At 60.5% G+C, this 12,903-nt stretch overlaps 1 protein-coding gene across 3 annotated transcripts in view; it reads left to right on the top strand.

Moving 5' to 3' along the window:
• RFX2 (regulatory factor X2) overlaps positions 1 to 12,903 on the top strand; it is a 42,165-nt gene that overhangs the window by 17,295 nt on the left and 11,967 nt on the right. For 2 of the 3 annotated variants that reach the window (XM_040990762.1, XM_040990760.1), the window contains exons 1-2: positions 9,926 to 10,015; positions 11,912 to 11,989. In XM_040990762.1, coding sequence (XP_040846696.1) covers positions 9,926 to 10,015; positions 11,912 to 11,989 — 168 coding nt within the window. Of the gene's footprint in view, positions 1 to 9,917; positions 10,016 to 11,911; positions 12,002 to 12,903 lie in introns of those variants that run through there. The other variant, XM_040990761.1, reaches the window with a different exon arrangement.

Here is a 12,903-nt window from a genome sequence, read left to right as displayed (position 1 = left end):
TTGCCTTTGTCTTTCGGGCTTCTGAAAATAAGAGATTACATATTTGGGAGTTTTTTTTTTTTTTAAGATCTGGTTAGTATGAGATAGAGGGGGTTGCTCCGGGGATGACATTGTTTGGTTTGGGAAGGACTCTCTCGGTTGCCTGGCAACCGGCGCTTGGAAACGGGAGTGGACTGCGTTGCCCGTGGCAACGGTTGTTAACTGGGCAAACAATGAGTTCCCCCTGGCAAACAGCGCCAAAGCCTGAGGACGCCCGGGTCTTTCGTCTGAACATCTGCACGTATCTTTTTCTTTTTTCTTTTTTCTTTTTTCTTTTTTCTTCCCCCCCCCCGTTCGATTATGTTTCGCACTCGCTCTGCCCGGACAGGTAGACGCGACCCCACGACGGGGTGTCTGTCCGGGTGGAAGTGCGCGCGCGCTGGCATCCCCTCCCCGACTCAGGAAGCGCCCAAGTCAACTTGTGGCTTTGTACGCGTGTCCCAAACTGCTCTCCGCACGCTGCAAACATCTTAACAGTCTCAAGTGGAACTCGTGTTGTTGTTGTTGTTGTGAAACGCTGGTAAAAATCATTGGTGGGCCGAGCTGTCATCCGTGGTCGACCTGCACAACCCGCGATGGCTCCGCTCAGACCTCCCCCGACCCCAAGGGGAGCCACGGGGCACCCCTACCCCGGATGCCTCCTGTTCCCGCCGAAAGCTGGGGGGGCGGGGGTCCCCAGACGCCCCCTTCCCCAGGACACGGAGCGGACGGTGGGACCCCGGGCCCTTAGCCGTCACCCAGGGACCCCTCGCCCCTCGCCCGCGCTGCTCCTGGCGCTGCTCCTGGCGCGCCGGCGGGGCGAGCCCCAGAGTGATTGTTTACCAGGCTTGTTGCTTAGGTAAACACGCCCCTGAACTTCACTCCCAGCGGTGACACGCTGCTCTCCCCGCCGCCCCGCCCCGTGGCGCCGGCTATAAAGGCGCAGCGCCGGCCGGGCCAGGTTTCTGGCGGGGTGACCAGAGCCTGCCTCCCCATGCGTCCCAGCGCGACAGCAGCACACGGCGCAGCGGCCGGCCCGCCCGACGGCTCTCGCGGTGAGACTCACTTCAGTTGCATGAGTTTCTGCTTTTTTTTTTGGTTTTATTTTTGTCTTGTTTTTTTTTCCCTCCACCCCCACTTGGTAACTGAATGCCTTCCCCCCACCCCCCACCCCAGACACTGTTGCGTTTCCCCACTGCCCCGGCGGCGGCGGCGTTACAAGTCCCCGTTTTGCCACGATTGAAAAGTCTCTGAACAAGCTTCCCAAATCGCTTTCCCAGCGGCCGATCGGGCGGGCAGCGGGCCGTCCCATAACCCACCAAAGCAAACTGACCTCCAAGGAAAACAAAAAAGGAAAAAAAAAAAGCTGTGAGCTCATGGTCCCATCCAGGGTGACAGTGCCGGACACCACAGCCCACAGGAGTTAGAAACGCAAGGGGTACTTCACAAAGTTCATGGAACGTGATATTAAAAAAAGAAAAAAAGTCCATTTGGTTGCCCAAAAAAAAAAAAAAAAAATTGGCATGGTGCTAGCGTTTTTCATGATGCGTCTTTTCCATGATCTTGCAGAAGATTTCCCTGCTACACATTGTTTCAGCTGTTACTCGGCCCCTACATAGACTGATCTTGAACAAAAATGTCTTTTCATTTGCTTTGAGGGGGGGGGGGTCTGAGAAACATTTCCAGGGTGAGGGGCCCTCCATCTGCTGTTTTCGCCCCCACCCTCCACCCCAAATTCCTGTAACAGCCAGAGCTGGGCCAGGCAGGAGGCAGGAGCTCTCCCGACTTCAACCTGGGTGTCCCACGTGGATGGCAGGGAGCCAGTCGCGGCCTCTCAGGGGACATCGGCAGGAAGCCAGCCGGCTTAAGAGGCAGAGCCGGGACTTGATGGATGGGGGTGGCCGCTCTGGTCCCCCAAGCAGCTTCGCAACTGCTGAGCCAAACAACCAACCTCTAAACTTACCTTTAGAAAGACGAAAGACTTGTTATTGGAAAGGCAGAAAAAACAAGCAAGCAAGCGAGAGAGACCTGCCATCCAGTGGTTCACTCCCGCACATGGCTCAAACCAGGAACCTGGAACTCCCGTCTGGGTCTCCCACATGGGGCAAGCGGCCCCAGCACGAGGGCCGAGGGCCGTCCTCCGCTGCTGCTTTTCCAGGTGCAGGAGCAGGGACCTGGGTGGGAAGTGGAGCAGCCAGGACTCGAACCAGCCACTGCGGTGTATGGCTGCTGGGATGGCGGGTGGCAGCTCAGCCTGCGCCACCGTGCCGGCGTCTGAACTTACCTTCAGATGCCATTCCCGCTGGCCTTCTGCGGTCGTTAAGTACGAGGTGTGGCCGAGAACCTGTGGCTGCGGTGAGGGGGTGGCAGATTACTTTGTGCCTAAAGGTAGACCCGTCTTCCAGAAGGAGCACGTTGGCAGAGCAGGCGCCTCCCCTCAAGCCCCTGGATTACACAACGCGGCTCAAACGGATCCGTTTTTTAAAATGGATCGTGCGGAAGTGGTTGGCCCCAGCGCGCAGGTCCCCGCCTCACTCGCGTGTGGCTGTCAGAGGCAAGAGTGGGATGGGGGTGTTCGGGTCTCCTCCCGCCCTCCGCCCACGGGGCTGCAGTTCTCAGTGGAAAGTCTTGAATGTAGCTCGGCCTTCTCCTGGAGGGAGCGCTTTTTATTTGGGAGAAGGAGATTTCCTATTGTTTAGTTCACTCCCCAGATGCTCACTCTCGGCGGGCCGGCCAAGGATGGAGCAGGAAGGAGGCGGGCAGTGGAGGGCAGTGCTGTGGCATCGTGGGCGCAGTGGTAGGCTGTGATGGTGGAGGGCAGTGCTGTGGCATCGTGGGTGCAGTGGTCAGCTGTGATGAGGAGGGCGGTGGAGGGCAGTGCTGTGGCATCGTGGGTGCAGTGGTAGGCTGTGATGGTGGAGGGCAGTGCTGTAGACGCAGTGGTCAGCTGTGATGAGGAGGACAGCAGAGGGCAGTGCTGTGGCATCGTGGGCGCAGTGGTAGGCTATGATGCTGGCATCCCATATGGGCTCCACTTTGAGTCCTGGCTGCTCTGTTTCTGGTCCAGCAACCTGCTGATGGACCTGGGAAAGCAGCAGCAGATGGCTCAAGTCCTTGGTCACCTGCAGCCATGTGGGAGACCTAGATAAAACTCCTGGCTGCTGGCTTCGATCTGGCCTAGCCCTGGCCATTGCAGACATCCGGGGAGTGGACCAGCAGAAGGAAGATCTCTCTCTGTCTCTGCAACTCTGACTTTTAAAGTTAAATAAAAAGATTGTTCTTTGTAAGTTCTCTCTTAGCTCCAGGGTGGGGTGTATGTTTGGCACGGCGGTTACTGCCCCTCTTGGGGTGCCACAGCCCATGCCTGAGTGCCTGAGTGGCACTCCTGACAGTCCCCCGCTGGCACGCTCTGGGTAGCAGCCCTGGGGCACCGCCTTCTGTAACTCCAGGAACGCTGCAGTTCCTGGAGCTGTGGCATGGCACTTGGGGCTCCCCCGGGATGGTTCTTTGCCCCCCGCTAGGGGACCCTGGGCGATGACTGGGGGTGCTCCTGGCATGGAGTAGGCGGAGGCCAAGGTGGGCTTTGCCCGCCGCACTGACCTTGGTCCGCTTAGAAGCTGCTGGTGCTTGCCGCATGCCTCTGCCTTCATACCTGAGCTCCCCCAGGAGGGACCCAGTGTCCACTGTGTTGGGGGACTCCTCCTTCCCCGGCCTGGCAGGTTCTGCTCAGGTGGGACTAGGGACAGGAGAACTCCCCGGTAAACCTCCACTGGCCGCCCGAGGGGCAGGAGGCCAGAGTCGCAGAGAGCAGGCGCGTACAGAGAGAGAAGTTGAGACGGGAGTGGCAGAAGCAGTGGGTGAGGGGGCGGGGCACTCAGGTGGCCGGGGTGCCCTGTGTGTGGGGATGGGGGTGCAGAGGGAAATCCCGCAAGGCCAGAAGAGCAGAACAGAAAGCAAGATGGAAGAGGTGTCTTGGCAGACACAAGTGGCTACCACACGCTGCGAGGGAACCAGCCGCTGGCGGTTCTGAATCCTAAAGTTCCCCACGGGCACCTGCTCGTGGGAGAGAGAAGGGGCCACCAAGAAGAGTGTACAGGGGACGGGGCTGGCACTTCCTTGGCCCAGCAAGCTGAGCCGCAGGTGGCGTTCCATCTGAGAACTGGCCGGGGTCCTGACTGTTGTGTCCACAGAGTTTGCTTATGCACTTGGCACAAGTGCTTGGGGTTGCTTGCCACCCGTGTGGGAGCCTCAGATGGAACTCCGGGCTTCGGCCTGGCCCCGCTCTGGCTGCTGCGGCCGTTTGGGGAGTGACCCAGTGGACGGAAGATCTCTCTGTCTTTCTTTCTTTCTGTAACTCAGCCTTTCTAAGACAAATAAATAAATAAATAAATATATATTTTAAAATTTGTTTATTAGACAGTTGTGGAGAGATGGAGAGACAGAAAGATCTTCCATCCACTGGTTCACTCCCCAAGTGGCTGTAACAGCTAGAGCTGAGCCAATCTGAAGCCAGGAACCAGGAGCTTCTTCCAGGTCTCCCATGCAGGTGCAGGGTCCCAAGGCTTTGGGCCGTCCTCCACTGCTTTCCCAGGCCACAGGCAGGGAGCTGGATGGGAAGTGGAGCAGCCAGGACACGAACTGCTTCCCAAATGGGATTCCAGCGCATACAAGGCGAGGACTTTAGCCATGAGGTTACCACGCCAGGCCCACGGCCAGACCTTTAGTACGGCTCCGTGTAGGATGTCCAGCAGGGGGCGGTCGTGTGTGGAAGCTGGGAGGAGTGGAGAGGGGCTGGTATTGCTGGAGTCACCACCCGTAAGGACCCAATGCCAGGGCACGCTTGCAAGGCAAGAAGTTCCCTTTAGGAGTTGCTGGCACACATTGAGGGTCGTTCAGATAAACAGGGCTGTGGGACAGCTGGGAACTGGAGGTGCAGCGGGTGCCGGGAGTCCTGTGAGAGTGGGGAGTGTCGGGGAGCTGGGTCAGGGACCAAGAAGGTGCTGCCAGCACTAATGCCCAGGCACTGGGAGTGCGGGACCCCAGGGGCATCACTCTGCAGTGGAGAGAGGTCAAGTTCAGTTGGAGCGGTAGGACTGCCCACCAGAGGGCTCGGGTGGACGTGGGCTCCCTAGGTAGACTTGGGGCTTCCTGGGTGGATGTGGGGCTGCCCAACAGAGGGGCTCAGGTGGACACGGGGCTATCTGTGTAGACTTGGGACTTCCTGGGTGGACGTGGGGCCGCCAGCCAGAGGGCTTGGGTGGACGTGGGTCTGTCTGGGTGGATGTGGGACCATCCTCTGGAGGGTTCGGGTGGACGTGGGGCCCCCAGGTGCCCTTGGAGGGATCCCAGGGTGTGGGCGCGCCACCCCTGCCGCCCTGATGCCTCCGCCGAGCCAGGGCCACCCGAAGCATACGCACGGGCCAGCAGAATCTCTGATGTCACTCGCTCCTTAGCTCTGGCCCTCCCATCAAAACTGTCAGCTGGTGGGATTTGACAGCCCCCACCAGAGTGAGGCCAGCGTTGCTGAGAGGAGCTTGGGGCAGCCTGGGGCTGTGGAGCAGCCAGCACTTCCCACTGTGCCCTGAGCGGTTCCTTCCTGCTCAGAGGGGAGAAGCTGGTCTCTCCGTGGGGGACGAATCGGTGGTCACCACAGGCTGTCTGCCAGCCAGTCAGAGGAAGAGTACAGAAAACTGCCCTGCTGACTGTGCCCTTGTAACCTCTAAGGGTTACACGGGCCTGTCTAAACACTGATGAGGTCCCTGGGGTGCGCGTGGGGGGCAGGTGGCCAGCTGCCTCGGGCGCTGCAGGGCCAAGGTGGCAGTGAGTCAGCTGAGACCAGGAGCCGGGCCTGGAGCGCAGTCCGCGGGCCGTTTTCTGCATTTCCTTTCCCGACGTGGCTGGTAACTAGGCGATGGAGTATTTTCCTGTAAACACTTGGTCCCATCCTCCGCGCCTGGCACATTCATTCACCCCCCTGTCCGCCAGCGCGCTGCCTTCTCCCCTCTGCGACCTGCCCCCTCACTTAGGAAAACCGCGCAGCCGATGTCCCCTGGGGGGCCCTCTGTCCTCAGCCTTCAAGGTCAAAGGCGCCACTCGCGGGTTCCAGATGCCGGTGCTGGCCACGGAAACCAGCTGGCACCGCCTGGCCCGGGCTGCTCGCCTTGCCCCCCCGCCTGTCCCGGCCTGGGCCCGCTGGCACGCACAGCCAGCCACACAGCAGGTGTTTGGGAGCCCCGGGGGAGCTTCCGGTCCAGCAGCGTCCAGCCAGCCAGGCCGACGAGGGGAGGTGGGAGGTGACAGGCGTGTCACAGCAGCTCTCCTTTTCATTGGCTGGTCAGAGGCTCCTGTCACCGCAGGCTAACAGGGTTCAGGGATGGGAGCCCCCCCCCAAAAAAAAAGACTGCTGGGGTCCCAGCTGTGGGACAGAACAGCAGTAGGAAGACAGGGCAGGAATGAGTGCAGGACACGTTCAGGTTAAAAGTCAGGCACTTGGCCCTGGGCACGCGCCCCACCACAGGCGCGCATGTGCCACCCCACGCTGCAGGCTGGTCCTCGGGGGGCCCTGTGTAACCTCCCAGGGAAGGGGACTCAGCCACGGCCATGGCCACGGCCACCTGCTGCCCTTGCAGTGTCCGGCAGGGGAGTTCACGGTGTCTAGCCTCCACTGTCTGGAAGGCCTGGCCTCACCCCCAAAGGCTGCCAGCTGGGACCAGCAGGTTCTAAGAAGAGCAGACTGAAAAACCCTGCCATGTTTGCCCTGGGAGCCCACAGCCAGCTGCTGGGGACATTGCAAATATATCTATATTCCAGCATCTCCTCTGCAGCTGTCAGCCTGGACCCGCCCTGTCAGCGTGGACCCTCCCTCCGTGTCGTCCTGCCTGGTTTTTATTTAGTTCGATTTTGCATATAGTTGGTGTATAGACCATGGCCGGCTAAAGTGCCGAACAGCTGCCCCCAGCACTTGACCCCGTTCCACGGTGTGCGTCTGACTCCCTAGAAAGTTCTCCAGCCCTCCGCGCCGCTCACTCCCGCCCCGCCCCGCCCCCTTAGCGGCGGCTTTTCTCTTTGCTCATCTTCCGCTGCAGCTGATGTGTTCTGCATGGAGCACACGGGCTCCCGGCTGTGCCTTTCTGGTTTTTGTTCGCTGTTAGCAGTTGCTTAGGGGATTTCAACGCAGGTTAAAACCTCATTATCACAGTCTATACTTTCTCGTTCATTCTCCTTCCAGGGAAGCCTTGGGCTGTCCACTCTTACACTGCTGGGAGTAGATGTGCTAGGAAGCCTGAACATTCACTGTTTTTATGACATGGCTTTTTCATGTCTCTTGGACAAACATGAGGGTGTTTCAGAAAGGTCACGGGAAAAAATGGAATTATAAGTTTGCTTTTGGTGTGTTTTCCAAAATATATTTTTTTAAAGATTTATTTTATTTTTATTTTTATTGGAAAGGCAGATATACAGAGAGGAGGAGAGACGGAGAGAAAGATCTTGCGTCCGATGATTCATTCCCCAAGTGATGGCCAGTGCTGTGCCAATCCAAAGCCAGGAGCCAGGAGCTTCTTCTGGGTCTCCCCCACACGGGTGCAGGGACCCAAGGCTTTGGGCCGTCCTCCACTGCTTTCCCAGGCCACAGGCAGGGAGCTGGGTGGGAAGCGTGGCTGCTGGGATTAGAACCGGCACCCCTATGGGATCCAGCTCTTGAAGGTAGAGGATTAGCCTGTTGAGCCATGGTGCTTGACTGTCTTGAGCACCATTACGTTTCCCGGTTTCTTCTTGTGGCTCGTGGTTTCTGCCTGGCGTGAGGAGATGCTGTGGTCGTTCCCTGCTGCTGCGGTGGCCAGCAGCTGAAATCTCGGCTTCTTTCAGTGGCTTTGTCTCCTCCCGTCCTGTGCCCTCCAGGAATTCCCCCTGGCCTGCTGACCTCTTGTCTGACCCCTGGGGGACAGCCAGGCTGCTGCCTTGTGCCACCGAGCCTGTGTGGGTCAGGGGTGCCCCAGGACAGTGCCAGGGGGAGCACTCCCCTGCACACCGCCCCATTGCCCCCGATGGACCCCATTGCCCCATTGCCCCCATTGTTCCCATTGCCCCTAGTGGCCCCCATTGCCCCCATTGCCCCCATTGCCCCGTGCCTGGGGCGCGCAGCCTGCAGACGCGCCAAGCAAGCACAGACCTATCGTCGCCACCAGGCGGCGCCCGAGGCCCAGGCAGCCCGGCCGGCCCCGCGCGGCTCTGGCGACACCTCGCGGCGAGAACGGCAAGTGCAGCCGGCCGCCAAGATAGGGGGCTCAGCAGGTGCCCTGGGCAGAGACCCCCGCCCTGCTGCCCCCTGGACACTGGGTGGGCAGAGACCCCCACCCTGCTGCCCCCAGGACACTGGGTGGGCAGAGACCCCCGCCCTGCTGCCCCCAGAACACTGGGTGGGCAGAGACCCCGCCCTGCTGCCCCCAGAACACTGGATGGGCAGAGACCCCGCCCTGCAGCCTTCAGGACATTGGGTGGACACAGCCCCATGCCCTGCGGCCTGCAGGAAAGGCCACCTTATCCGCTGACAGTTTACAAAGTCAAGAGGAGGCAGATTTCTCCCGCTGTTCATTCTAGCAAGGGGCAGTGTGGCCTCACAGGCTAAACCACCACTTGGGAGGCCTGTGCGCGCCACGAGGCAGTGTCACTTCCCATCCAGCTCCCGGTTAGGGTGCCTGGGAAAGCAGCGGGGCAGCCCAAGTCCTGGACCCCTGCCATGCATCCACGTGGGAGACCCCGCTGGAGCTCCTGGCTCCTGGCCGCAGCCTGGCCCAGCCCCGGCTGGTGCAGGATTCGTGGAGTGAGCCAGTGGATGAAATGTGGCTCTCTCGCTCTCTCTCCCCCTTCTGTCTCTCTCCCTTTCTGTTTTTCAAATCAACTTTGTAAAATCAAAATCATATGGAATGCTTATGAGTGGGTTCTGACTGCTGTTTGGCCCTCACTGTGCGTCAGGAGCCATGGCGGGGCGCGCCTGTGTGACCACGGGGCACCCCGCAGGCTTGTGTGTCAGGAGCAGAGTAGCTGCTTGTTGATTCACAGTGAAGACACTGCCTCTTTGCATTTATCTGAAGCAGTTCTGTATCGTCCTCCACCTGCTTCTGATGCCAAGTGCATCCTTTTGTCTTTAAAAAAAAAATGTTTGGTTATTTTCAAGGACAGTGTGACAGGTCAATTGACCAATCCCCTGTGTGCAGGTGTAGTACCCCATACAGGCGCCAGTTCGAGTCCCGGCTGCCCCACTTCCTGTCCAGCTCCCTGCCTGTGGCCTGGGAAAGCAGTGGAGGACGGCCCACAGCCTTGGGACCCTGCACCCGCGTGGGAGACCCCCAAGAGGCTCCTGACTCCTGGCTCTGGATTGGCTCAGCTCCAGCTGTTGTTGCTGCTTGGGGAGTGAACCAGGGGGACAGAAGCTCTGTCTGTCTTCTGTAAGTCTACCTTCCTGATTTAAAAAAAATCTTTTTTTAAAAAAAAATTACTTATTTTCCTTTCATTTGAAAGAGAGTCAGGGAGCAAAACTCCCCTCTGCTGGTTCACTCCCCGAAACGCCTGACCCAGCCAGAGTTCTCCATCCGGGCACCCCACTGCCTGCCTGGGACCCAGATGGCAAGTGGAGGAGGCAGGACTCAAACCAGGCACCCGTGAGGGCCGAGTCAAATGCCTGCTGCACGTGGAACACGCAAGCTGCCCGCGTGGACGATGCGGGCACCTGCCGGCATGCCGCCCTGCGTGCCAGCAGCTCTCAGCAGCATTGGTGGTCTGCCACTGCCCCTGCGCCTCTGCCGCCCCGCTCGCCTCCGCCGCCCCGCTCGCCTCCGCCGCCCCGCTCGCCTCTGCCGCCCCGCTCGCCTCCCACTCAATGTCTCTCCGCCTCTCTCTAGAACAGAGCATGCAGAATTCCGAGGCTGGATCGGACTCGCCTGCGTCCGTGGCTCTGCGTCCCGCGGCGACCGCGCAGCCTGCGCCCGCCTCCCCGCAGGTAACAGCAGCCGTCCCTGCTGAGCTGGCCACTCCGCGCGCCTGCCCCGGGGTGCCGGGCACCCACACGCTCGCTGGCCCCCTGCCGCAGAAGGCCCCACACAGTGTGCTGCCGACCCACCTGCCCTGGAGCCCCTCCTGGACACACACAGGCCAGGGAGTCGCCTGGACTCCTAGGAGGCCGTAGAAGTATGTTCTCTTTAAAACACAGAAGTTTTGAATTTTTGTTTATCTGAGAAATCAAGGAAGATCTTCCATCCTCTGGTTCACTCCCCAAATGCCTACAGCGCCAGGGGTTGCATCCAGGTGTCACACCTGGGTGGCAAGGGACCCGGCACCTGCCGCTTCCTGGGGGGCGCATGCGCTGTGTGCAGCGTGACAGCTGGAGGTGTCAGCTGGCCACGTGCCTGTCCCCAAAGGAGAGAATCCTCCCCCTTGAAGGCCCTCACTGCCTGCGGATTCTCTGCCACGGGCTGAGCAAGGCCAGAAGTAAATGTTAAGATGCAAAGAGAAGTGATGCTGAGTGCGTGGAAAGAACCGGAAGCTCCAGCAGGGGCATGGATGTACCGATATACCCCGGGCACTCCGCTCACTCCAGAACGCGTGGTCGGTCAGCTCCTGGCGCCTCCTCTCCGCCGGCAGGGCGGCCAGCAAGCTGGGGCGGATTCATGTCCTCGCTCCCTTGAACCCAAGCCACAGGGGTCAGACCTCCCGCCCCTTGCTGCATGCCCCCTTGTCCTGGCCAGGCCCCTTGCACCAACATCCCCTCATGCCCAGGTGGACCCTGCTTTCCCATGCCAGTGGATTCAGCCGGCAGGATCCCCCAGCTCCTCCTGGCTGTGGCCCAGGGCAGCCTTCTGTCCATGGGACCCGGCCCTACCCCATCCTGCACAGCTCACCTGACCAGAGAAGCAGAGCTGACCCATTGAGTGCTGTCTCCTCAGATTTCAGCTCCCACGGCCACATGGCCACCAGCACGGCATCCGTGCCCGAACACAAACCCGCAGTGGACTGCTCAGTCATGTAATTGAGGCAAAATGGACAGCAATCAGAACCGGCCATTTGAAAGCAGGGTGATGGGTTTTTCATAGAGTCATACCATTGTACAGTCAGCCCCACTCTCTGGTTCCAGAACATTCTTGTGGCCCCTGAGTGGTCATCCACAGCCTCTGGTTGGCCACACGTGCACGTCCTGTCCCGTGGACGGCCCCGTTCTGGTCGTCTCCTGTCAGCGCCCTGCCCGGCATGTGACCTTTCCGTGTCTGCGTCTCTCTGGAACCGTCTCGGGGCTTGTCGGGGCCTGGTCCGTGCTCCTGGCTGCATCTCGCACAGCATGGCCGCTCTGTGCCTGTCGCTTCATCCCATCGTGTCTGTGTGCCTGGCGGGGCGCTCGCGAGAGCTGGGTGCCCGGGGGTCTTGCAGCCCGATGTCCCATGGTCACCACCTTGGCCAAGCCTTCTCTCATGCTGTAGTAACATGCCCTGGACACTGGAGGGCGGTGCACCCTCACGCACTGCCCTCCCACAGCTCTGTCACTGCTCTCCTTGTCCCAAGGCTACCCTGCCAGGGTCACCCAGTGGCCACAGAGCTATGGCCAAGGACAGCCAGGCCACCCAGATGCAGGCGGCCTGGGTTCGAGCCCTGGCTCCGGCACTTGGATGCCCCTCCCACAACCCACCCGCCCCCCGTGCAAGGGACAGCAGCGTCCCCTCGCTGCCACTGCAGGCTCCACCCGGCACTGCTGCTTGGGCACTGGTGGACATTGTCGTGTGTGCGTGCGTGCATGGGGCACGGCAGGACTGTCGCTGTGCCAGCTTCTCCCGCAGCAGGAACGGGGCCGCCCCGGGGGCAGCGGGCGGGGGGAAGTCTGACAGCCCGGCCTCCCCTTGCCTTACAGAGGGTGCTGGTGCAAGCGGCCGGCCCCGCGCCCAAAGTGGCCCAGATGCAGCCCGTCTCCCTCCCCAGGGTCCAGCAGGTGTCACAGCAGGTAAGCTCATGGGTGCAGCCCCCCCCCATACACACACACCACACTACACACACCCCCAGAAGCTTCTGGAAGCTCTGGCAGTTCCCACCAGTGTGTGCTGGGGGCAGCACAGGTGGGGAGGGGGTGGCGGGATTTCCCTGGCAGGAACAACACCCACTCCCCAGCCCCAATCCCTGGGCAGCAAAAGGGGTGTGTCATCAAGGAGCTTCCTGCTGTGAGCTAACTGCCCTGCAAGAAAGTTCTAGAAGCACACGGGACCCAGGCCATCCCCGGGGGTGTTTCAGAGCGAGCTTCAAGCTTTCCCTGGAGCTGGCCATGTCCGTCTTGGCTTCGTGGGTCAGGCAGCCTCTGGCACGGCCCCTTGTCTCTGCCAACACGGCGCTAAAGAGGCGTGGACAAGGCTGGGTGCCTTCAAAGACGGGTGGGCACACTCAGGCCGGTCATGGTACCCCCTGTCTCCCAGGGGCCCCTGCTCCAGGGAGGCCCGTGTCCCGGGTGTGTCACGTGATGGATAGTTACTTATACATTTAAAGAGTTTTCTATTTGCAAGAGGGACAGACAGATCTTGTGTCTGCTGGATCAACTCCCCAACTGACCTCAGTAGACAGGGCTGGGTGAATCAAGCAGGAACCAGGAGCTCCGTCCCGGTGTCCCCCGTGGGTGGCAGGGGCCCAGGGGGTCCCCGCTGAGCATTGGCCAGGGAGCTGGAGCAGAAACAGAGCAGCCTGGAGTGGAACCTGTCCTCCAGCATGGGATGCAGGTGGCTCAGGTGGCGGCTCAGCGCACCGTGCCACAACAGGACAGGGGGGTGAGGGGCCTGCGGTGGCCTGCTGGCCCTTTGCTCACGCCTGCGGCCAGTCCGCCCCGGCTCCCCTCGCGTGCTCATCCACAGCTGCGGCCCC

Source organism: Ochotona curzoniae, unplaced genomic scaffold (genome assembly GCF_017591425.1).
Source record: "Ochotona curzoniae isolate NIBS_2020 unplaced genomic scaffold, NIBS_Ocur_1.0 contig_605, whole genome shotgun sequence".
Lineage (NCBI taxonomy): Eukaryota > Metazoa > Chordata > Mammalia > Lagomorpha > Ochotonidae > Ochotona > Ochotona curzoniae.
The sequence above is the reverse complement of the archived record's forward strand: the minus strand, read 5'-3'. Positions and strand labels throughout refer to the sequence as shown.